The sequence below is a fragment of the Oncorhynchus nerka genome, linkage group LG19 (assembly GCF_034236695.1).
Source record: "Oncorhynchus nerka isolate Pitt River linkage group LG19, Oner_Uvic_2.0, whole genome shotgun sequence".
Classification (NCBI taxonomy): Eukaryota; Metazoa; Chordata; class Actinopteri; order Salmoniformes; family Salmonidae; genus Oncorhynchus; species Oncorhynchus nerka.
Genome location: NC_088414.1, coordinates 8,110,307 through 8,134,322, shown reverse-complemented (window position 1 = coordinate 8,134,322; position 24,016 = coordinate 8,110,307). Strand labels below are relative to the sequence as shown.

The 24,016-nt window shown below is 44.6% G+C and overlaps 1 protein-coding gene across 4 annotated transcripts in view; it reads right to left on the bottom strand.

Annotated features, from left to right (window-relative positions):
• Window positions 1-4,733: 4,733 nt before the first annotated feature.
• Window positions 4,734-24,016, bottom strand: part of LOC115147154 (erbin-like) — a 121,189-nt gene continuing 101,906 nt past the window's right edge. For 2 of the 4 annotated variants that reach the window (XM_029689201.2, XM_029689202.2), the window contains 12 exons: window positions 22,105-22,226; window positions 20,924-21,097; window positions 20,255-20,428; window positions 20,010-20,142; window positions 19,550-19,733; window positions 17,608-19,138; window positions 15,535-15,687; window positions 12,958-13,014; window positions 10,516-10,701; window positions 8,656-8,748; window positions 8,327-8,401; window positions 4,734-8,166 (listed from right to left, as the gene is read on the bottom strand). In XM_029689201.2, coding sequence (XP_029545061.2) covers window positions 8,059-8,166; window positions 8,327-8,401; window positions 8,656-8,748; window positions 10,516-10,701; window positions 12,958-13,014; window positions 15,535-15,687; window positions 17,608-19,138; window positions 19,550-19,733; window positions 20,010-20,142; window positions 20,255-20,428; window positions 20,924-21,097; window positions 22,105-22,226 — 2,990 coding nt within the window. In that variant the 3' untranslated portion in view covers window positions 4,734-8,058. The remainder of the gene's footprint in view (window positions 8,167-8,326; window positions 8,402-8,655; window positions 8,749-10,515; window positions 10,702-12,957; window positions 13,015-15,534; window positions 15,688-17,607; window positions 19,139-19,549; window positions 19,734-20,009; window positions 20,143-20,254; window positions 20,429-20,923; window positions 21,098-22,104; window positions 22,227-24,016) is intronic. The other 2 variants (XM_029689203.2, XM_029689204.2) reach the window with 2 other exon arrangements.

Genomic DNA, 24,016 nt, shown 5'->3' with positions numbered 1-24,016 from the left:
CTGTCAGTGAGAAGTAGGTCAGTGTTCCCGAGACAGGCTCGGGGATGTGCAGATAGTACGTATGCTAATTTTCACAGTGATAATAAGCATTAAAACAAAAAGCTGAAGATTACAGTGAAGGACTACAATAAGACACAAATTCAGTGAACCACACTTACGATTAAGGCTGGATTTGGAAATCAGTAACTATACCACTATACCACCTCCACTATACCGCCTTCTCACCTTCATAGGTTTGTGCTTGTACTCCATCCTCTCTTAATATCTGCTGCTCTTCATCCTGGAGGTGCACCTCTGCCTCCTCTCCATGCTGCCATACCTTGCTTTATTTTTGCATTTCTTACTTCTGTAAACAGACAACACAACCATTAATAACCACCAGATTTATGTAGTCCTAGAAGAAAGAAATTTCCCAGAGACCACCACAATGCATGGTTGAAGTTCCACACGTGTACCTCAAGTTATGATTTACACTCTAGCCTATTTTAACTTGACTGGTGGTACTCAGTAAAGAACGGAGTCTCGCAGCACACAAGTGACATTCCGAGTAATTTGGCTATTCCTATTTTCTATAGCCAGTGCCGATTTTAGCATGTAAATCTTGGTAGGGCAAACTCACCCCCAAATGTTTGGGGATGCATGCCAGCAAAGCCACTACACAACACTAAGCAATACATGAATTGCACTATAACGGTGACAGGTGTTGTTCACAAACTGTTAAGGCCTATATAAAGCTGTCCCAACAGCATAGCCCCAACACCAGTCTCAACACCTTACCACTGTTACACCTGGCTATCAGCGGAGCCTTGTCTGGCAGCGAAACAGTTATTTCAGCCTCATTTACTGGCTTTAAAAAAACACATCTGATATGGCTGACTTGCTTAAACAAATGTGGTTTCAACTGACAATTGAGATGTACAAACTATGGCATAAGGGGACATCGAGCGGAAAAGAGACAGTCCGTAATTTTGATTAAGACAATGAGTGAGCTAGGACGGACGTAGTCAGAGTAACTATTTGTTCAGCACTTTTTAAATGTACAGCGACACAACATGGGCTATTCTTACAGTATTCTCCCTGTACACCAAGTCAGAACAGTAGGATAAATAAAGGGGGCATATTACAATTAAATGACAATTAAAGCTCTTACGAAAGCTCTACACTTCTCTGAAACAGGCTATAAGCTACATGTGGACTACCAAGTCAGAACAGTAGACTAAATTATGAGGGGAAAATTGACCAAATTATTAGGGTGAGGCACATGGGCTACTAACGGTTTACTACACAACATACACTTAGTATTACATTCTTAGCTCCAGGATACATATCTCCCTGGCATATTGCATCATTTATGCAGCAGCATACAATACATTTTTGGACCTTGTTGTGCTCACTTGAACAGGAAGGTTGTGCAGCGGTCATCAAACTCTGGCATTCTCTGGATTTATGGTTCTTTCAAGACAACTGGGAACTCTGAAAAAAACCCTGTTGAATGTTTATCCTTTAAAGCTTGGATAAGAGTCCCTTAAACCCAGACTTGGACCACACACCCACTCCACTGTATAGCAGGCTAGTGATTATAATTTATCTTCATATGACAAGGATTGAAAAGGATTTGCCAGTAGATTGTCGACTTGATTCATGATGATGACTGCTAGCTTGCTAGCTAAGATTTTGAAAGTACTTGTATTTACTTGGGATCCCCATTAGCTGCTGCCAAGACAGCAGCTACTCTTCCTGGGATCCAAACATACCAAAGCACCCACATTCCATATAAAACAAAAGATAAAACAGTGAACTATGTTTGTACTGAATGAACTAAAGATAAAACAGTACATCCATAACATCCCTACACTACCACATACCCACAACACATGTTCAATACCACCACACAACAATATCACAATGTCTGCGTATGCATGTGTCTGTACCTTTGTGTGTCTCTTCACAATCCCTGTTGTTTCATAAGGTGTATTTTTACCTGCTTTTTAAATCTGATTCTACTTCTTGCATCAGTTACCTGATGTGGAATAGAGTTCCATGTAGTCTTGGCTCTACATAGTACTGTGTACCTCCCATAGTCTGTTCTGGACTTGGGGACTGTGAAAAGACCTCGGGTGGCATTTCTTGTGGGGTGTGCATGAGTGTCTGAGCTGTGTGTAAGTATTTTAAACAGACAGCTCGGTACATTCAGCTTGTCTACACCTCTTACAAAAACAAGTAATGATGAAGTCAATTTCTCTTCCACTTTGAGCCAGGAGAGATTGACATGCGTGTCATTAATGTTAGCTCTCCGTGTACTTTTAAGGGGCCAGCCATGCTGCCTTGTTCTGAGCCAACTGCAATTTTCCCAAGGGTTTAGTGAATGGTTTGTCCCAAATACAATGCTCTTAGTTTTGGAAATATTTAGGACAATCTTATTCCTTGCTACCCATTCCGAAACGAACTGCAGCTCTTTGTTAAGTGTTGCAGTCTTTTCAGTTGCTGTACTAGCTGATGTGTGGTGTTGGGTCATCCGCATACATAGACAGACTGGCCTTATTCAAAGCCAGTGGCATGTCGTTAGTAGATTGCAAAATGCAAGGGGCCTAAACAGCTACCCTGGGGAATTCCTGATTCTACCTGGATTATGTTGGAGAGGCTTTCATTAAAGAACACTCTCTGTCTTGTTAGACAAGTAACTATTTATCCACATTATAGCAGGGGGTGTAAAGCCATAACTAAGTTTCTCCAGCAGTAGACTATGATCAATAATGTCAAAAGCTGCACTGGGCCTCCGAGTGGCGCAGTGGACTAAGATACTGCACCGCAGTGCTAGCTGTGCCACTAGAGATCCTGGTTCGAGTCCAGGATCTGTTGCAGCCGGCTACAACCGGGTGACCCACAATTCACCCTGTGTTGTTAGGGGAGGGTTTGGCCGGCAGGGATGTTCTTGTCCCATCGCAGTCTAGTGACTCCTGTGATGGGCCGGGCGCAATGCATGCTGACACGATTGCCAGGTGAACAGTGTTTACTCCGACACATTGGTGTGGCTGGCTTCCAAGTTAAATGGGCATTGTGTCAAGAAGCAGTGCGGCTTGGCTGGGTTGTTTCTCGGAGGACGCATGGCTCTCGACCTTCGCCTCTCCCAAGTACGTACGGGAGAGGCAGCGATGGGACAACACTAACTACCAATTGGGGAGAAAAAGTGGTCAAAAGTAAAATTTTATATACAGTATTAGTCAAAATTTTCGACAAGGTTTTTATTTATTTGACTATTTTCTACATTGTAGAATGATAGTGAAGATGTCAAAACTATGAAATAACACATATGGGATCATGTGGTAATCAAAATATGTTTGAAATTCTTAAAAATAGCCACCCATTGCCTTGATGACAGCAGTAAGTTCACATTTCCTGCCATCCAAAATGCAAATTATACCTTGACATTCAGCGGGTGTCTATTTTTTTGGTACGGGATCTCCTATGTGGGCATGTAATTTCACTTTAAAATGGTATTACCTTTTAATGTGTTATGACCGCAACCAGTCATGCTTTCATCTGATTGTCAAACAAATAACTTCATAAAGTAGGTTACCTGCGCATGTTCATCTATTCCCAAAAAAAATCCACCATCCGAACTATGCATTGTGCACCTGCCATTTCAATTGTTTATTTTACCTTCAATTAATGAAGCAAGTCATTTAAGAACATTTTTTTACAATGACGGCCCGAACCCGAACGATGCTGGGCCAATTGTGCGCTGCCCTATGGGACTCCCAATCACAGCTGGATGTGATACAGCCTGGATTCGAACCAGGGATTGCAGTGACACCTCTTGCACGGAGATGCAGTGCCTAAGACCGCTTCGCCACTCGGGAGCCCAATGGAAAGGGGCATCTACTACAAAAACCATAAGTATAATGACATTCAGCCTACAAAGTGGCTTGTATTCATGGAGGATGCCAAGAGAAGCCAGGCTCCATGTTTTATAATTTTCCTTCAAATTTGAGAAAGCATCCAAGTGAGACAAACAGCGCCCCTCTGCTTTAGTATCTGTAGCCCATGTCTCTGATGTTGTTTGGCCGAAAATAATATGACGGCATCAGATACATACACATTCTAAAACAGAGGGGAGCAGTTTCGCTCGCTTGGATGCTTTCTCTGGTGAAATTGAGGAGTCTTGGTCAAAATTAGGGGGAGGGGGTCAATTCAGATTTCAGGGAGGGTTACGTTCTGTGGGTGTCACAGAGTAGGCTGATACCTATGGGTCTTGAGTCGTTACATACAATAGGCTGACTAGATGGAGCTGATTTCCCACAGTTAAAAGTCCAGCAATCAGAGCTAAGACGCTAATATTTGTGGAAACTCTTCACAGTTGTGTTCAGTGGGTGTTACGGAGTAGGCTGACACCCCATTTCATGGACCCAAGATGCATATGTAATGCTGTACTTTGCATAAGTATGCCCCCAATGCAATGCTGAAGTCTAATACAGCCACAGAGCAATTTCAACTGATTTATTTTACTTTGGTGTCAAATTAACTACTTGTCTTCTGTTCAATTGATTTAAAACAGAATTCCAACCTTGTTCAGCATTATCTAGTCCAAATATATTCTTAATCCTAATACATGGCTGTATTGTTTTAGGAAGCATTTCTTACAACTATCTTCAACATATTACGGTCATAGTCTGGAATGAGGAATACAAGCCTTTGGGAAAAGAAAGGAGAAAACGTCATTCAATGAAAAAAACTATTGTAAAGAGCATTAGTTTATTTCTTATTTTCCACAGGTTAACTCAGAAACAGTACTGTTATATACAAAATCTGGAATGTTGAATGAATGCATATCAATCATCTTACTGTAGCCGTTTCCAGAGAAACCTTTGAAATAGCTATACATTAAACGGGTTGTGTCTGCGTTGCAATTTATTGCTGGTTTTACAAACTCTGAGTGACTAATGCCATGATTAATTGATTTCCTCACTTTTTAAAAAAGTATTTACATTTTGATTAGTAATGTCTAAAAAGTCACAGGAGACTGAGCTAAATAAATTAAAACAAGGTGGGAGAATGAAGAGAAGACCAGTTTATCTTGGATATGGCAGACAGGTGACCCCCTAGGTTTTAGTCCCAGATTGTACAAGGTCTAAATATGACATTGACCCAAGAAATCTCATTAGATTGTTCCTATTCCCAGAAAGAAAGTAAAATAACACAGTGCCCACAACAAAACAACACAAAAGCATAATTACAATGTTCTAATTTAAAACATGATGTACAGTAATCTTGCAGGGGGGAAACCTTAAGTCAATATGTTACCTCTCTAGGCTAACATTGACCAATGACAAATATCTGCAGTTATGAGCCACTGGGTCTACAGTTGCTTAAAAAAAAAAAACGGTACAGTTTCATTTGGGGGCAATGTTCAGTTGGAATTCAAAATGGAAAAAAGGGGAGCAAACATTGACAATGTTTTCTATTCGAGTCACAAGTTGACAGTAACATGAGTATAATCTTTAGCTGTACGCATAAAGTAACAATGAATTACATGCATACCTTTTGGAATTTGCGAAGGATTTGGATAACGACATTGCCATTAAATGTGTGGGAAAAAAACAAAACAATGATCAATCTCTGATAAGTACTTTATATACGCTCTGTCACAATTCAGTGTTTGCATTACAATCGATTTACAAAAAAAGTTCAGTGGGGTAATAACTTGTAGAGATCTTTGAATTGGATCGTTTGCTTTCTATAGGAAATATTTCTAAAAGGTTTCATGGATTAAATTTTCAAAATAGACAATTCATTGGGTGAATTCATGCAAACAACACATACATCTATAGACTGTTGACTACACCAAGTGGACATCGCGTAAAAGGTTTTAAATGCATTTTTATAACTTGTGACACTATTCAATTAGAAACATTACAAATGACTTTGCAGCTCGGATTGAGTTTATTTTATAATTGGGGTAAAAGTTATTAATGTTTGCACAGATACACGTTGGTTTGAACAGTTTTCCGAGCAGTCAAGTTTGGGAAAGCCTGCAACTCATATGTAAGCCTAGGGCTGAGTGACGCAAGAGCACTCACTATTATACAATGCAGACTTTTACATTTGACTTTCTTTGCTAAAAATGTAACTCCCCATGTTGTTTTTTCATTAGAAAAGATTCTTTACAATATAAAATCCTGTATAACAATCAGCGATCACTAAAAGGGTTTCTTCTTGCGTTTTTCCCTTTTATAGGTAAAAAAAAATGCAATTGGATGTCTTTCTGAATGAAAATAAAGCCGCTGACTATTGCTATTAAACCATTGTGTCGAGTCACACGGGGTGTACTCAAGAAGAGAGCGTTTAGTTTGTTGTGAAGAGAAATATGTGAATATTGCTTGGGTCTCAGGATAGTCACTCCCTCCACCCCCTTGTTCAAACAGTTCAAGGTCTATGGCACTTAACAGCTCAATCCCCTCAGCGTAGAGCGAAGAGTCCATGCATGAAACACTATCCCAACACAAAAAGAGAGTGAAAAGCCTAAATTGATGTCTAAAAAATATGATTTTTATACACAAAAAGGCAAACTATGGTTGTTTTCCCACTTAAACAAAAATATGTTAGACAGACATAAACCCCTTTTTAATCTCAAACCGTTTTGTGAGTGTTTTCTAGTCACCAGTGGCTGAGTTGAGGGAGAAGCCCTTTAAAATCTTACCAACATGAGTGGAAGGGGCCCAGAGACCAGGCCTAAACTTGCTCGGAGTCTTGAGTGGAAGGTGCCCAGAGACCAGGCCTAAACCTGCTCGGAGTCTTGAGTGGAAGGGGCGGAGTCTGACAGGCTGCATCTCAAATCACACCCTATATCCTTTGTATATAGTGCACCACTAGTATGTAGCGCACTTTGGTGAATAGGGCGTCACTCCCACCAGCACCTCCCCAAACCCTGACCATGGTCTCAACACATGTTTTGGTGACCTGACATTACCACTCTGCCTCCTGACCCACTATCCCACATCCTGGCTAGGCTAATTAAGGCCAAGCAAAGACATTCCTATATTGTTACTCCCAGTCAGTTTCCCCAACAAAAGAAATATCATGATCTGTTCAATATCCCAGTCCCAATTCCATTTCACATAGGAAGAGTGTTTTACAGCATCCAAGTAGGTAGCAACCGGAGTAGCTGATTCAGTGACGGAGTGAGTGTCCTCGTCTGTCAGCAGTTCAGTGACGGCACAGGCAGGTATTTTCAGGTGAGGGATATTCCAAGCCAGTGGTTCCACAGAGGCTACTAAAACTGTTCCTAGACTGCAGACAGTATATAATAAATGTATGCAGTGTGTGGCTCACAGGCTTTATGGAGGCAGAAGCAAATTAATTGTCCTTCTCAACTATCCACCATGTACAGGACCTGGTCGAAAACTGTCACAATTGCAAGTAGGCGGGGAGGGGGAGGGGGGGGATTCTTAAACATCGTTCTGAAAGCACAACCCAGCACTAACTACATTCATCTCCACAAGAAAGCACATAACAATGTCCCCCAGATCAAATGTTGCCTAGGTCAAATAAGTTGTCTCAGCATCTATTAAATCACATAAAAATACATGATTTAAAAAGGAGGGCAGAGAGAGACAGACGGAGCCCTGCCCTCTAGTGGTCAACTACAGTTAATGCTCAACTACAGCAACTACAACTCCGGAATGATGTAGGAATATTCTTTTCTTCAAAAAAACGAAAGTCTAACGATACAGAAAGCACTTTTTGTTGATCTCTGTGTCGTTGGAGCACACGCCGTCTCTGCAGCGACCTCTGTGTAAAAAATAACCGGCTATCCCACAGTGACTTCTTCTTTTAAGACGACAACGCATGCTTCCAGATGTTTGCTCCCCCTCCCCAGGTCCCTCTCCTCCCTCACTAAGTCCACTTGATGCAGTGGTTCGGCCCCCGTTATCCCAAAAGCTCTAGAAGGTTATCTTCCCCATAAAGCACTTCAGTTCTTCTATTTATAGACCAGGCTCCTCTGTATATAAAAACAAGAAGGATTGGAGGTCGTCTCTCCACAGTCCCGTCTGTCTCGCTCTACGCCGCCAACTCTCGGACGATGATCATGTCCACAGTGGTGGGAAATGTCTTCAGCAGCGCCACGGCATTCCCATGGTCAACGTTCACAAAGCTATATCCGTTTGCCTGGGGGGAAACAAGGAGAGATATAGCTCAACACCGAGATGGTAACTTTGGCTCTGATGTGTATGGTATTTTGTAGTAGGTAAACGTGTTCAGCAAATAATCGCTACAGTATAGATTTATAGTGATGGGGAAATAGAGGGAATGGTATTATTGGGTTCACCTGGAGGATCTTGTCTCCAGGCTGGAGTATCTTGGAGGCAGGTCCCTCAGGCTGGACCCTTGTCACAAAGATGCCCTGAGAGAGAAGAGACAGACGAATCACGCCCATCTGGTTAACACTAGTGACATTTACTCACCGATTGTTGCAAAATCCGTACAAATGCAGTAACAAGCCGAGTTGCTACACAGTGAACTACTAACATAATGCAATGCTTAACGTAAGAGGCCTCAATTGTGTAAGTGCTTAGATTACATGTCACATGCAGTAGGCTGGAAAAATAGACAACACTATATTGCTATGGGAAAAAGAGGGCTGATGAGTGAACATACATTATCGTCCGGACGAAAAGGGTTTCCCCGTCCTCCTACTCCTCCTGATATACTGAACCCGAGCTCTGGGTTCTTCTCCACTTTGACCCGGAACTGAAAAACAGACACCAGCAGACATTACCTTCACAGGGGACGTTACTTTGAATATGAGTCGCATACAGTACATTCAGAAAGTCCCCTTCCCCCTTTCAACTTTGTTACGTTACAGCCTTATTCTAAAATGGATTAAATTAAAAAAATGTTCCTCAATCTACACACAATACCCCATAATGACAAAGTTCTTGACATTTTTGCAAATGTACAAAAAAATAAAAAACAGAAATACCTTATTTACATAAATAATTAGACCCTTTGCTATGACACTCGAAATTGAGCTCAGGTGCATCCTGTTTCCATTGATCATCCTTTAGATATTTCCTGCAACTTTATTGGAGTCCACCTGTGGTAATTCCTTTGAATGGACATGATTTGGAAAGGCACACACCTGTCTATATAACGTCCCACAGTTGACGGGGCATGTCAGAGCAAAAACCAAGACATGAGGTTGAAGGAATTATACGTAGAGCTCAGAAACAGGACTGTGTCTAGGCACAGATCTGTGGAAAGGTACCAAAACATTTCTGCAGTATTGAAGGTTCCCAAGAATACAGTGGCCTCCATCATTCTTAAACGGAAGAAGTTTGAAACCACAAAGACTCTTCTTAGAGCTGGCCACCCGGCCAAACTGAGCAATTCGGGGGAGAAGGGCCTTGGTCAGGGAGGTGACCAAGAACCCAATGGTCACTCTGACAGAGACCCAGGGTTCCTCTGTGGAGATGGGAGTATCTTCCAGGACAACCATCTCTGCCGCACTTCACCAATCAGGCCAATATGGTAGAGTGGCCAGACGGAAGCCACTCCTCAGTAAAATGCACATGACAGCCTGCTTGGAGTTTGCCAAAAGGCACCTAAAGACTCTCAGACCATGAGAACAAAATTCTCCATCCTTGATGTTTCCGAAATAAGTCTATATAACACACTGCCGTTGATAGAACAGAGAGATTCTTCATGAAAACCTGCTCCAGGGCACTCAAGACCTGACTGGGGTGAAGGTTCACCTTCCAACAGGACAATGACCCTAAGCATACAGCCAAGACAATGCAGGAGTGGCTTCGGGACAAGTCTCAATGTCCTTGAGTGGCCCAGCTAGAGCCCAGACTTGAACCCGATCGAACATCCCTGGAGAAATCTGAAAGCTGTGCAGCGACGCTCCCCATCCAACCTGACAGAGCTCGAGAGGATCTGCAGAGAAGAATGGGAGAAACTCCCCAAATACAGGGGTGCCAAGCTTGTAGCGTACCACCCAAGAAGACTCATGGCTGAAATCGATGCAAAAGGTGCTTCAACAAAGTAGAGTAAAGGGTCTGAATACTTACGTAAATGTGTTACTTTATATATATATATTTTTTTAAAATAAATAAGCAAAAAAAATCTATAAACCTGTTTTTGCGTTGTCATTATGGGGTATTGTGTGTAGATTGAGGAGGAAAAATCTATTTTAGAATAAGGCTGTAACTTAACAAAATGTTGGGTCTGAATACTTTCAGTCTAGCCAGTTAATTGATGTAACAAACAAACCACCATTAACAATTACTAAGTGCTATGCTTGCTTTAACACAGTGGTCAACAACTCTATTCCTATATGGTGTAGTTCAAGCCCAGCACTAAAACACATGTGTTTGACCTCATCTTAGTTAATCAAGGTTTTGATGATGAATGAGGTTTGTAGCTGTGGGCTAAACACCCTATAGCTCTCCAGGAGTAGGGATAAGGAGCTTCGTTGAACTGTAACTCTCCATCCATCCACCCCCCCCACCCTACCTCCTGCTGTAGTGTGTCGTGGTCGGCCCGTGGTGGAGGGGGCCCCTGGGGCTGCTGGCCATGGGAGACCTTGAGCATCAGGTAGTCGATGAGCTGCTCTCTGGAGGGGTGGCGGGCCATGGGCGTCTGGCACGACGTCATCTGGCCACGCACCGGACCGCCCAGCTGACCGTTCAACGAAGGCACCTGGCAAAAACACACAGAGACAGACACACACAGAGACAGACAGGTGTTGGTATAGAGTTGGCTTTCCAACAAAATGGATTTTAAAAAAAGAAGAGAAGAAGACGTATCTAAAACGCTCACAGTACTCAAATTCATACTTTCACAGCACTTAGAACAAGAGAACAATATACTAGGCTATAATCCAGCAAGAGAAAAAAAAATAATAATACAAATTTGGCCAAAGGGTAAGCTAAACTGCAGGCCCGGCATACAGATGAACATGTGACAGAACAAGAGTGCAAATTTCAGTAGAAGCTTCTGATTTACCAGCAGCAAGGTGCTCTGTCTAAAGCAGCAGGCCAGGGGGATTGGATCCACCGACTCATTGCCACTGCCCCCAAAGCAACAAAATCATGGAAATAATTGTCCTCTGACTAGTGTGGAGGATGAATTTCAGAGATGAATCAATGAGGTTTTATTAGATGGTGGTGGGTTTTTTGGCAGGTTCCACTGATGTAGCTGGGCCGGTAAGGGTTAGGCTTTCTTCACTGTGACTTAGGGCAAATCTGAAATGACATCCTATTCACTATATACCATGTAATAGGAAAGGCTAGACTAGGGCTCTTGTCTATAGAGGTACACTATATGTGCAATAGGTTCTTTACGGAGCGATGCCGGGTCTGAAGGACCACGACAGAGTCCACTTCACCTTGGTAAACGTCGAGGTAGAATCTGAAAAAGTCGATATATAACCCCAGTTCAAAAACATTTGTCCTTAGTATTCCTATTCGACAGTGAGATCCATTTTCTCTCCATATCTACATCCAGGCAGATAGACAGTAAGTCTAAGAACATTGAGTAAATTGAACTCAAACCAAAAAATACATTGCGTTAGTGCGTTCGAAGGAGACATTTATATGAAAGGCCTCATCTAACGTCTGATAAGGACTTGCAGTCCGTATAATAAAATGGCTCTCTATGAGTCACGCTGTTGTTCTCCGTACGACATCTCTTGGAACAGACCATTTCAAATTCTCACAGACAGCCGACTGACCTCATTCTGCGGCTCTGTCTGAGCCGGTTACTGAAACGAGACAGTTGCGGTACCACCGGAGAACCTGCAGGTGGCAGGAGGAACTCCCCAAAATGTCTACATTTCTCTCAAATTCAATTCTCTCAGTGTAAATGGAATTCTATCTCAGTGTAAATGGAATTCTATCTCAGTGTAAATGGAATCGCAAAAAAAATGGGCCTGTTCTTATTATTTCACAGGTCATGGAAAGGGAGAGATTTCTGGGTATCAAATATTTCAAATGGGCCTCTTCACATTCAGTCCTCAACTGAGAAGTTCATATGGAAACACTGTATACTGTACATACGGTAGAACTCGACTAATAGTCTCACATATTACTCTTTTAAATTGCAATTCCTCAACTAGTCAACGGACGCCGTACCATACAGTATCTAGCCTAGCGATGAAGGTCAAGAGCCCACTGGGGCCCGGACTGAGGAGCTTTACTACACTGAGCTTCCCCCACCGTACTCCACCCAGCAGAGCTATTAATAATACCAGTATAACAGACGCAGCACTCCTCCAAACCTCACTGCGAGGCACCGGGGACCCTGGTGGAGGCAAGAGGGGCCACCGTGAGAATAGATAGGCCTGAACAATAATCTCTTTCAAGGCAGATCTTGTTAATTAGAACTCATTAAATCACTGGTGGGGAGGAGGATGGTGCTTCTAGGTACTGCTACTGGGTCAATATCTTACTTCTCAGCGAGCTAGCTCTACTCAGGGTATTGGGCTGGGGCAGGGCAACGTTCTACTTATAGCGGTAGAGAAAAAAGCGATGGGTCAGGGAATGCATGTGCCGAGATGGGACAGGCAGGCACTTCCAGTTATGGTGGGGTTGTATGATCGATTTGTAGAATTATTGCCCTCGTTTTGTTAAACTACTCCAAACTGTATGGGCCTATGACTATTCCATGGGCTTTATGGTATGCATTTCTAATTTATAGTAGCAAAACAAACCAATTTGAGGAGACCATCTTTTAGGAATGTGAAAATGATCAAACTAGTATTTGCCACATGTGCCGAATACAGCAAGTGTAGACTTGACCGTGAAGCGCTTCCTTACAAGCCCTTAACCAACAGCGCAGTTCAAGAAGAAAACATTCACCAGGCAGGCTAAGATAAAAAGGTCATAATTAAAAGTAACACAATAGGAAGAGTGTTGATTGGTTCAGGGGTATCCTCTACATATAGTGTGCACTTACTTGTCGGAGGGTGTCCATGGTGTAGCCCTGCTGCCCTTGAGGTCCAAACACGTCATCCTGAAGAGGGAACCATGTCAGATGATTGGTAACAAAGCCCATGTCCTGTCTGTGACAAACACACCTCTCCTATTTTAGGCAAGTCCCTGAAGCCGTGTACTATTAGGTAATGTTGAGGTCATTCTTCATGTTGAAGCTGAATTAGTCGACCATGTTCTGGTCGAGGCTAATAATGTTTTGTCGCATGTTCGGTTAACAAAAAATCTAATATTTCTCCAGGTAATTCCAACACCCATGAAACGTACATCTATAGAGAACGTTCTTAACAATGAGGATGATTATTCCCTACGTCGGGCACTAGAGCCAAAAGTAGTGTCCTTTAGAGAATAAACAGAGGAAAGGAAACGACGATTCATTCAATCGTAAGACTACACGTTGAGTGGAAATCAGTAGGCCGCCATTTGACACCACGAATCAACCTAACACCCCCCCGTACTTACCTTGGACAAACACAGTGCTCATCGCCACAGAGAAGTGAAAAGGGTTATGAGGTGATTCTGAAGTGATCAACAGTGGGAGTGAAGAGGAGGCATTAAAGCGAGCTGATGACGATTGATGAGTCAGCGTGTCGTTAAAAAGGGGAGAATCAATTTGATTGAGGAGGGAGGCACGCTACCTGATTGGAGTGCGTGGGTGAGTCCGGTGGATAAAGCACTGGGATAAGTGAATTATAGGTTGGGAGGGAAACCTTGTTTAAAAAAAGGGGCATTTTGTACCGTGCAACATGCTAATATTATTATACTACTGCTCATGATCCCAGGTGATATTTATTTAGAACGTTTCGCCCCTTAGGTCTTCATCAGGCATCCATATCCCAGGTGGGGGTGGAAGGTCCTGTATATAGGGGCAGTGCAGTGACATCATGCCAATGATCATTTTCAAGGACTAACACAGTTGGAAAGCCTAAAACCAGAAGTAAAAGCAGAACATGTCCCATCATGCTTCACCCAATACTCACCATTGGGGGAAGGCATTTAAGGACATTAGCAGGAAGCACTAGTACATTATTGATACTGACCCACAATTGAAACCCATTTTTAAATATCCCCCACGTACAGGTCCCCCACCAGAGCAAAGGGAGAAAAGCAAAGGGAGAAAAGGGCAAGGTTCCGGAGGGTAATTACAAATGTGGCCAATGTGCTCAATGCAGCTTTGGCCTGAGTTGGCCTACAATGAGTTATCCATGAGTTGGCCTACAATGAGTTATCCATGAGTTGGCCTACAATGAGTTATCCATGAGTTGGCCTACAATGAGTTATCCATGAGTTGGCCTACAATGAGTTATCCATGAGTTGGCCTACAATGAGTTATCCATGAGTTGGCCTACAATGAGTTATCCATGAGTTGGCCTACAATGAGTTATCCATGAGTTGGCCTACAATGAGTTATCCATGAGTTGGCCTACAATGAGTTATCCATGAGTTGGCCTACAATGAGTTATCCATGAGTTCGCCTACAATGAGTTATCCATGAGTTGGCCTACAATGAGTTATCCATGAGTTGGCCTACAATGAGTTATCCATGAGTTTGTCTACAACTCCAGCACCTGCGGAAAGTACCTGGATGTGCGATGTTTTAATACTATTAATCTACACATCCAACTGTACTATTCAACATGAATGTTATCTCACATCAGAGATGACACTTGTAGCATATACAACTAATCAAAGGCTTCCGACGCAATGTCGTCACTGGATAAATGAAATTCCTCGACGCCAAGCCAGTGAAATAGCTGTTCGGTATCTCACCTGTCAATTGCATCCTACCATATGTCCTATAATGACACAAAGCCACTGCCTGACAGAAAATAGGTTCTTAGAGAGAATATCTTTATAAGGATAACAACACTGCTTCACCCCTACTACTGGTTGGATAAGGTAGGCTACTTGTCTGCTGTAAATTGAGAGACTACAAAAACGTTCAACTTATACAACAACAGTGTTCGTTCAGCCAGGTCTCAATTGCTCTTTGAAAGATGCCCTTCTACAGCGCTAGGACTTTCCTCTACACGAATCCTTGATAGAGATTGTGAGTTTCCCTACAAACAGTTTGTGGTAGAGCGGACTAGTTTATGTGCACAGACAAAGGATGCCCCCTTTCAAACAAGTGAGGTTGCGTCACCCTACAGCAAGGAGCTATACAGTTCAAAGCCCCTGTCCCAATAGTTCTAAATGGCATCCTTCCTCGAATCCTTCTGTGAAGTCATCCCAGATCTGAGGGTTGAAGCGATGGAAGCAAACAAGGTGGAGAAAACTTGTTTCCATCAAGCACAGATCAATGGCAACATCAAGGACTGAACATCACAAAAAGGCCACGCAACAAAATTATCAATCTTAACTGAGGAAGTCATTGTATTCTGAATGGAGCAACGAGGGAGCCAAGGATGCCTTTGAAAAGTATTGGAAAAGGGCCCCAAGCTGAAAAGCAGTACGAGGTAAGAATAAGATCTGCCTGGATAGGAGGCAGCTAGGAGCTAGGAGGCTGAACTGTAGTCTAGCTCCAGTCCAGTCCAGTACTCACACAGTGGCCCTGGGCTCCATAAGGCCGTCCGTCTGCGGCAGCACTAAAGACCAGAGAGCCTTGGCTGCCTGAGTGGTGCACGTCCCGAGAGCTGCCGTAGTGGGAGCAGCTCAGCGGGGCGTAATTGGAATTATAGGACCGAGACAAGGCGTTCTGAACAGAGGAGGGCAACACACCACATTACATATACAGTAGGGTTTCCGTTAGCCGGTTATAGCCGGCTTTCGTCCAAAATATATTTTGTTAAACCGATAAATAAATATTGACCCTGCCAATTGTCTGGGAGAAGAATAATAAATCCCATTGCAAAATGCTTTCTAGCCTATTCATTGATAGAAATACATTTGACGGGTCATTTCTATCAATCTATAGGGCAATTCGCATCATTTTGTGGAATTAAGTTGGTTCGTCTGTACAGTATATTCGTTAGGCATCTTATTTATCATGTTACAGCATACAGATACAGAGCCCTTGAGTGGAAAAATATGTGATTTCGGTCATTCTGAGCACCGTGGGTGGACGCCCTAATCAGGTTACGCACCCAATCCACATGGGTCTGGTAAATTTCACCAAATTAAAATGTTGTCGGTCAAAATGTCCGGGGCGCCACATTTTCCTAACGGAAACCCTGACATGCAGCCAACACACACATATACAGGCAACACGCGTACAATTCACTTAGTGGTAATGAATGATAAAACAATGGAAATAATATTGTTAATGTTAACATTCCACATGCTCTAACAGCAGGCGAGCATGCAGCGAATCACAAAACATTTTATTTCATACATCGAGTTAGTAGCAGCTTGTTTGCTTGTTACTCCAAACATACTGATGCAACATGGACGTGCTGAGGAAACAGTACGTGTTATACGTAGACCCTTGATAAGCCCAAACAACTGGAAACTGTTTCAATTTCAATATGTAGCTTTCCAGTACAAAGCCGCTCCATTTATCAGGAGTCGACTGTACTGCCATGGACTACATGTTACAGTCAAACTCAGACCACAGAATCTGTTAACGTGGTTGTGTTCTTTAAGGAGATTTCAGCACGTAGCAAGTTGATGCTCTACAATTTAATTAGGAAGGAAATGGAATAAAATTTAGACGAATCTCGCCTGTGAACAAGTGATTAAATGGCATCTCCCACACCGTGTCTTCCTCGGTCTGTTCTGACTGGCCTCGACTAATTATGGACCAAATGAGTAATCTCTCCTTTTCAAACGGAGGCCATTCATTCCTCGTTCTAAGTCACATCGCTGATTAAACCGTCTGCGATGACATCGCCACTTTCACGTCTGCGTTCTAAAAAGGTGCCCACTGTGGTGATGAAGTGGACAAGGAGAATGCAGACTGTAGCCCCCCTCAACCGGTGGTACCTAGGGACCGCAGGGGAGCCACGTCTTCATTACTTGTCCCATTCCTTTGCATAATTCTGAACTGACGTCGAGGAATGGGACAAGTAACGAAGGTAAGAGAGTGAAAACAGAAACGCCACTATGATGTGGGTCATGAGGTTTCTGAATGGACGGTGTGAGGTCATCTCGGCAATGACGTGATCAAATCGAACGGACCTCATAACAACCTGGGCCGCTGACATCAGAACAGTGTGATGACCTTAACACGTTCTCAATCAAAAACACAGGTGACCTCTATTAGAGCTGGGACGATAAACCAAAAATGTACAAATCGGCACCAACCAAACCGACATTTATCGAGGACATTTTACTGCTTGCGACAATAATGATAAGTAGCCTTTACTAGGAATTATGGGCTATTGCTTACAGAACAATTGATAACTACCGTATTCAAAGTAATAGTAGTAGTTTTAAAGATAGTATAGACAATTAACTGGTGCACTTAATGGCGTTCACTTTTTATCGTTGCGATAATTCAGTCAATTTAGAGAGAGATGGATTTTAGTCCATATCACCCATGTTTGACCTCTTATCGTGGCTATGCCTTTATATCATACTGGATTTCTCTTAGTGGCAATTAAGACTATTATTAAACATACTGAATGAAAAGTACAATCAAATGGATTGCTCATTAAATATTCATCAAATACTCTACCTTTTCCATCTTCTTGGCCTCGATGTGGCGCATCACCTGATCTCTCCAGTCCACCGGTACCCTTCCTCCTGCTCCCGGTCCTCCCGGCCCATCCAGCAACGAGTGCTCAGACTTCACCCTGGCGTTGGGCCTCTTGCTGGGGCTGACGTGCTGGTAGTTGAAATCGCTGACTGACATGGTCCTCTCGGGCAGCTCGTGGGGCTGTGGCCTGGAGCTCTGGGGCCTTGGGGTGCTGGGCCCGTCAATGCTGTAGGTACGGGCCGACAGAGGCCTCTGCATGGCCTGAGCCACGGCCAGCGGCCCCCGGCCCAGGGTGTGGATGTCCCTGTACGTCATGTACTCTCCCTCGGGCACCTGCATGCGCCGGGGGTCCCCCATGGAGGAACTGCTGCTGCTTTGCCTCTGAAGGGTGCCGCTCCGTGGCTGAGCTCCGAGTGGCAGGTGTCTCTCCTTAGCCCACATATCACCGGGCCCCGTGGGCGGGCCTCTCTGCTGGGCCTGGAGGAGGTAGGGAGGAGCCTGGTTGCGGTTGGAGTAGTTGGTGTTGGCCAGAGAATGCTGGGGCGGAGGAAGGAAGCCCTGGTCGGGGAGGACGGGGGTCCTCTGGGTCCACAGGCCGTCTTTGGGCATGGTGCTGCTGGAGTACTGGACGTTGTACTGGGGCGGCGGGCCCATGGCCATGCCAGAGGGGACGGGGTAGCGGCCGGTGCTGACGAGAGGCTTGGAGGAGCTGGAGAGCAGGTCGGAGGAGGAAGCTGAGGAACCGGAGTAGACCTGGAAGGGCTGGTCGTTGAGCAGGGAGGCTGACTTGCTGCGGACGATGCTCTGGCCCTGGGCCCCCGGGCCGGCTCCGGCCATCCTGCCCACAACACCACCCTCATAGGAGCCCCCCTCAGCGTCCAAGGAGTACAGCTTCATCCCCCCCGCCTCGATGTTGGTGATGCTCTGAGCCTTCGCCACTACAGGAGGGGAGCATCGTTTCTCCGGGGACAGCTCCTCGGTGCTGCGAGACAGAGACATGTTGCTGCTGGCCGTCACGCCCGCAGAAGCCGTCCGCACCATCGACGTGGCAGAGTCCACCCTCATAGGCGACACAGCCAGTCCCTCGCTGGAGTGGCTATTGAAGTGGTCGCCCAGCTGGTTGCCGTTCTTCAAGTGGTCCGTGATGGGCGCCGTAGAGTTGTCATTGTTATATGGGGGAGGCAAGTGGTTAAAGTCCTCCTTGGCGCTTGAGCCGTTCGGGCGGTCGTCCAGTTGGACCACCATGTTGTCCGGCTGAGGCGGCAGCTTGGCCAAATTCATGTTGATCTGGTCCCACTTGGTGTAGGCGTCACCCATGCCGTTGTTGTTGCCCTTCTCGATGAAGGCCAGCCTCTCCATGGACAGGTCGTAGTCAACCACCATCTTCTCGGGCTTGGACTCGTAGCCCTGCTGGGTCTTCAGGAGGGCCTGCAGGGACGTGGCTGAGCCATTGCCGTTCTGGAGGAGAGGGGTGCTGTCCTTCCGCTGGTTCATGTTTACATCCTCTTGCCTGGAACAGGAAGCGCAACATATTGGTTTGTTGTTGTTGACGAGTATTGTGCCATACAGAGTATAAGGGGGCGGCAGGTAGCCTAGTGGTTAGTGTTGGACTAGTAACCGAATGGTTGCAAGTTCGAATCCCCGAGCTGACAAGGTACAAACCTGTCAAGGCAGTTAACCCACTGTTCCTAGGCCGTCATTGAAAATATGAATTTGTTCTTAATTGACTTGCCTTGTTCAATAAAAGGTCAATAAATAAATAAATAAGGAAACAAACAGACTACCACGCAGCTTAGCAGGAACCCCGGCCTACATCCCAATGACACCGGCTTATTTACATTGAGTGTGAGCACACCTAATAGCAAGGAAATCACACCCCCTCATCCTCAAGAAACCTAGAGAGGAACCATACTGCGCCCACCTGCTTTTGGGTAGGAAGGGCATCTTGGCCTCTCTCTCGGGGGTGCACAGGGAGTTGTCCTGGCTGCTGTCCGTGGTCAGAGACACAGAGTCCGACATGCGCGACGGGGACGAACAGTTGCTGTTGTTCTGATTGCTGTTGGCCACCGTCTCGTCCAGCAACGAGTCAGCGTCTTTACCGTCATCTGTCAGACGAAGAGAGGAGAACTCGGTCAGCGTGTACACATTGTTCTGACGGGCTTCACGACAATTTCGGGGGGGGTGTACTACCAAGCGGTGTCCCTATGATGTAACAAACATGTCATTACTACAGAAAACTACTTAACTCAAATTAGGATTTGTCCATAAGTAACAACTTTGTTAGATATGGACAAACCCTAACTTGAGTTAAGTACCAGCTTCTAGCCATGTACTACTTCTAGTGGTGGTGAAGGAGAAGGAGCCGCTGGTCTGGGTGGTACCTTTTTTGTTCTTACTTAGGGCCACCACTTTGGGCTGGTTGATGGTGATCTCGATCAGAGGAGGTCTCATCTCCGCCATCTTCATCTCCTCCTCCTCAGACGAAAGCTCCTCGGAGTCCTGCAGAGAAAAAGACTTGACGCACACACATTTATTTATTATTATTTTTTAAATCACAAAATAAATGTGCAAGGGTCGTAATGTGTATGGCCAACGAGGTGTGTAGCATGTTTCCGTAGTAGCGTACCTCCAGGGTGTCCTCATGGTTCATGGTCCTGGTGTTGTCGGAGGTTCGGAGAGAGGTCTTCTGGGAGTTGTAGGATTCAGAGGTCTCCAGGGGTGCCGTGGAGTCCTGGACACAGACAGGCGCTTTGGGCTCCATCTCCACTGGCTTGCCGTTGGCACAGGGAGCCTCAATCACCTGGTTAAAACCCCAAAACAACAGAAGGATATATAAAGGAGACGTGTTTCTATTACAAAAAAACAAACAAAAAAAAAGTCATTATTAGGTTGTTATTTGTTACCCATTTAACACCACCGCGAATTCCTGTTGATCTCAGGTTTATTACGGCTGATTGTAATTCCACTCATTTCCAACATATTATGTTTAACATATCAAATCAAATGAAAATATTTGCAAATACTTGTGGACATGTGGAGCAGTCTTTATTTTCTCTCATGCAATCTTCCAATACAACACCACAGGGTTCCTCAACTGGAGGCTCGCAGGTGATTTTATTTTTTAAAAATTGTCCCGCAACTGAATCTAGTTGATCCCTGCAATACACTGTATACAAGTTGTTTGTTGTATTTACGGAAAGCAGAAGACTAGAAACTAGACTAGACAGTGTGTGTGTACGTGCAGTTTGCATGTCTGCCAGTGTTTCCAGACAACAGGGCTCAGATGGAGGCCAACCTTGACTCCCACGTCCTGCACTCCCACATGGTTACGCTCGCTAGGTCTGGCATCCTTCCCTGACTTGTTGCCCGACTCGTCCTCCTTCAGCCTGTGGGCGACTGACTGGGCCGTCTTCACCATGTTCTTCAGCTCGTCTGGGTATGGTGTCGGGTAGCGCTTCAGGTTGCCCTCCTGGAAACACACACACACATGCGTCACACACACACGTGCACATAGTGGAGAGACAGCGCGACACGCGCATTAAAACCAGTGATCACAGAAGGTCCCTCGACCACGGGGTAGGAGGTTGGTAGGGAGGGGGAGTTGGGTTTGCCTGCCAAGCGGAGGTGACGCCACCGCTCCTCAGTCAGACTGACCGTTTGAAAGGCGGTGTGCCTCTTCTCGGCAGGCCAGCCCCCTCAGTCTGTTGGAGAGACACTGCAGCCAGGCGGCCATATTGTGCCAGTGGGAGACGGTGTGAGACGGCACAATTGGTGGGAAGGAAATGATTCAGAACCACCGCACCATGAGCTTCAGGCAGCTTCCATTTCACAACAAGACGGTAGACACCAAACTACTAAATGGAAATTCTGTAGAACTTGGGTGCAGGCACACACATCTCTCTTGAATACAAGGGACAAAGGGAAAGGCCAATCTTTTATGAGTTGTAGCTTGAAGCACAAGATGACTAACAGATCTAGGCTGCGTGCCAAATCGCACCCTATTACCCTATGCAGTGCACTACTTTTGACCAGAGCCCTATGGATTCTGGTCAAATACTGTTCACTAAATAGGGAATAGGGTGCCAGTTGGTACACAGCCAAGATTTTCCATTATAAGAAGAGGAGATTGAAAAAAAGCTTGCTTTTGTGCCAGAAAGCCCATTTGTAACCCTTGCTCCAGTGTTTTAACAGCCTTAACAACTTAGTAATGAGAACTGTGTAATGTGCAAAAGCAATGAGAGTACAGAGCAGCGTTATTTGACCCTGGTTCTCAACGGGGCCAAATGGACATCGTTTGTCATCTCCTTTCATTAGCTTGCATTTGCATAGTGTCACCCTCAGTTTGTCATCCGCGCTAGCTACAATCTATAGCACAGCAAGTTAAGAGAGTTTGTTTTTCTTGGCTGTGTGCGTACACAAGGGTGTGTGCTTGTGTATGTGTTTGTTTGTGTCTATGCATGTGTGAGGGGTACTGACCCGTGGAGGCGTCTCCCTCTCATCCTTGTCCTCGTCACACTCGAAGGCCACCTGGGCCCGCTGCTTCCTCTGCTCCTCCCACAGGGAGGGGTTAAAGCTCTCGCTGTCAGAGCTGGGGATGTCTGGGGAGGAGAAAGACAACCAAACGTCAACCTTTATGCAGAATTACAATGACATTTGTTAAACATACATCTAGAGATAAAATAATTGAATAAAATATGAAACCTTAGCAGTTATGTACCACTAATTAAAACATTGTCCCTTGCCTAGAGTAGGTTTTTCAGTTCCCCCCCCGAAACCACATGGTATGCGGTATCAATATCACTTGATAGCCACAAAAAATGTGTGTGTGAGGTAAATTCATAGTGTTGACAAAACTGGTGGGAATTCTGTTTGTTTTTGACAGCTTAGCCCAGTCATGTTTCTGGACCAGTTTTCTCTAAGCCTGGGCTGCGTTCGAAGCAAAGATTCCACTTCAGAGTAGTACAAAAGTAGTGTCGCTAGGAAACAGATTAAGACGTTTTAGTCTCTCTTCCGCCAGAATCTATTTAGTTTCAATTTTGGAGATTTACATCTCTCTAGGCAAACAATGGGAGCTACAAAAGGTAGTGAGTACAGCTCAGTACATCACCGCGGCCAAGCTTCCTGCCATCTAGGACCCATCTAGGAACCAGGCGGTGTCAGAGGAAGGCCCTAAATATTGTCAAAGACTCCAGCCACCCTAGTCAGAGATGGTTCTCTCTGCTACCGCACGGTAATCGGTACCGGAACGCCAGTTCTAGGTACCAAGAGGATTCTAAACAGCTTTACCCACCAAGCCATAAGACTCCTGAACATCTAATCAAATGGCTACCCAGACTTTCTACACTGCTGATACTCTGTTATTATCTATGTATAGTCACTTTAATAACTCTACCTACATGTACATATTACCTTAATTACCTCAACACCTGTACATAGCCTCGCTATTGTTATTTACTTTTTTTATTTTGTATTTTCGTAAAACTGCATTGTTGGTTAAGGGCATGTAAGTAAGCATTTCACTGTTGAATACCATATTTCCTTCAGTGGTAGGTTTTTAAATCCAAAAGTAACATAACATGTAGCATATTTTCAGTATTTTCACAAGATTTAATTTTCCCTGCAACTTCACCAGACAGCCGCTGTGTCAGACTTCATGGTAATTTGATCCGACTGCTATTTGTGGTGCAGAAAATATGAAATTGCCGCTATTGCGCTTGAAAAGGGCTCGGATTTCTTATGCGGCTTCCACAACACTTTTGACAACCCCTGGTCATTCCAATTAACGGGCTGAGTAGATCTGGCGGGTGCCACAAAAACAAATTGTAAAGCAAAAGCAGTGCACTGATAACGGATTCACTATTTCCCCTCCAAGAGCACCTGTGGCTCTCCTGAACACCGATTCTGCTTGTTCACTATAGAAAAAAAAGTCATAGGTGAGAAAGTCACTATGTTTTTGCTTCTCTTTGCACTTGATCCAGCTTGCATGGCGCAAGGAAACAAATGGAACTGTCCCAAAAGTACAAGCCTTGTCCACCCAGCCCCGTTCAAAATGTCAAGCTAAATCAGCTAAAGAAAAAATATATATATTTTTTTATATCTAACCTGTAGTATCCTCGACCAACAGGAGGTCAGAGAGAGCAGGCTGGCTAACTGATGTAACAGTACACCTAGTGCCCCAGGTAACTGGTAGTGCCCCAGGTAACAGGTAGTGCCCAAGGTAACAGATGCAGAGAGGGAGGGGTCACGGATAGTGTTTCTACAAGGTCCTCCTCCTCCTCAGAGTAGGCCGTGACTGACATCGATGGTGGCCCAGTTCTATTCGAGTGAAAAACGTATTCGGAGGGGAAACGTGGCATTCGTGTATCTAAACACATACTATATAGATCCG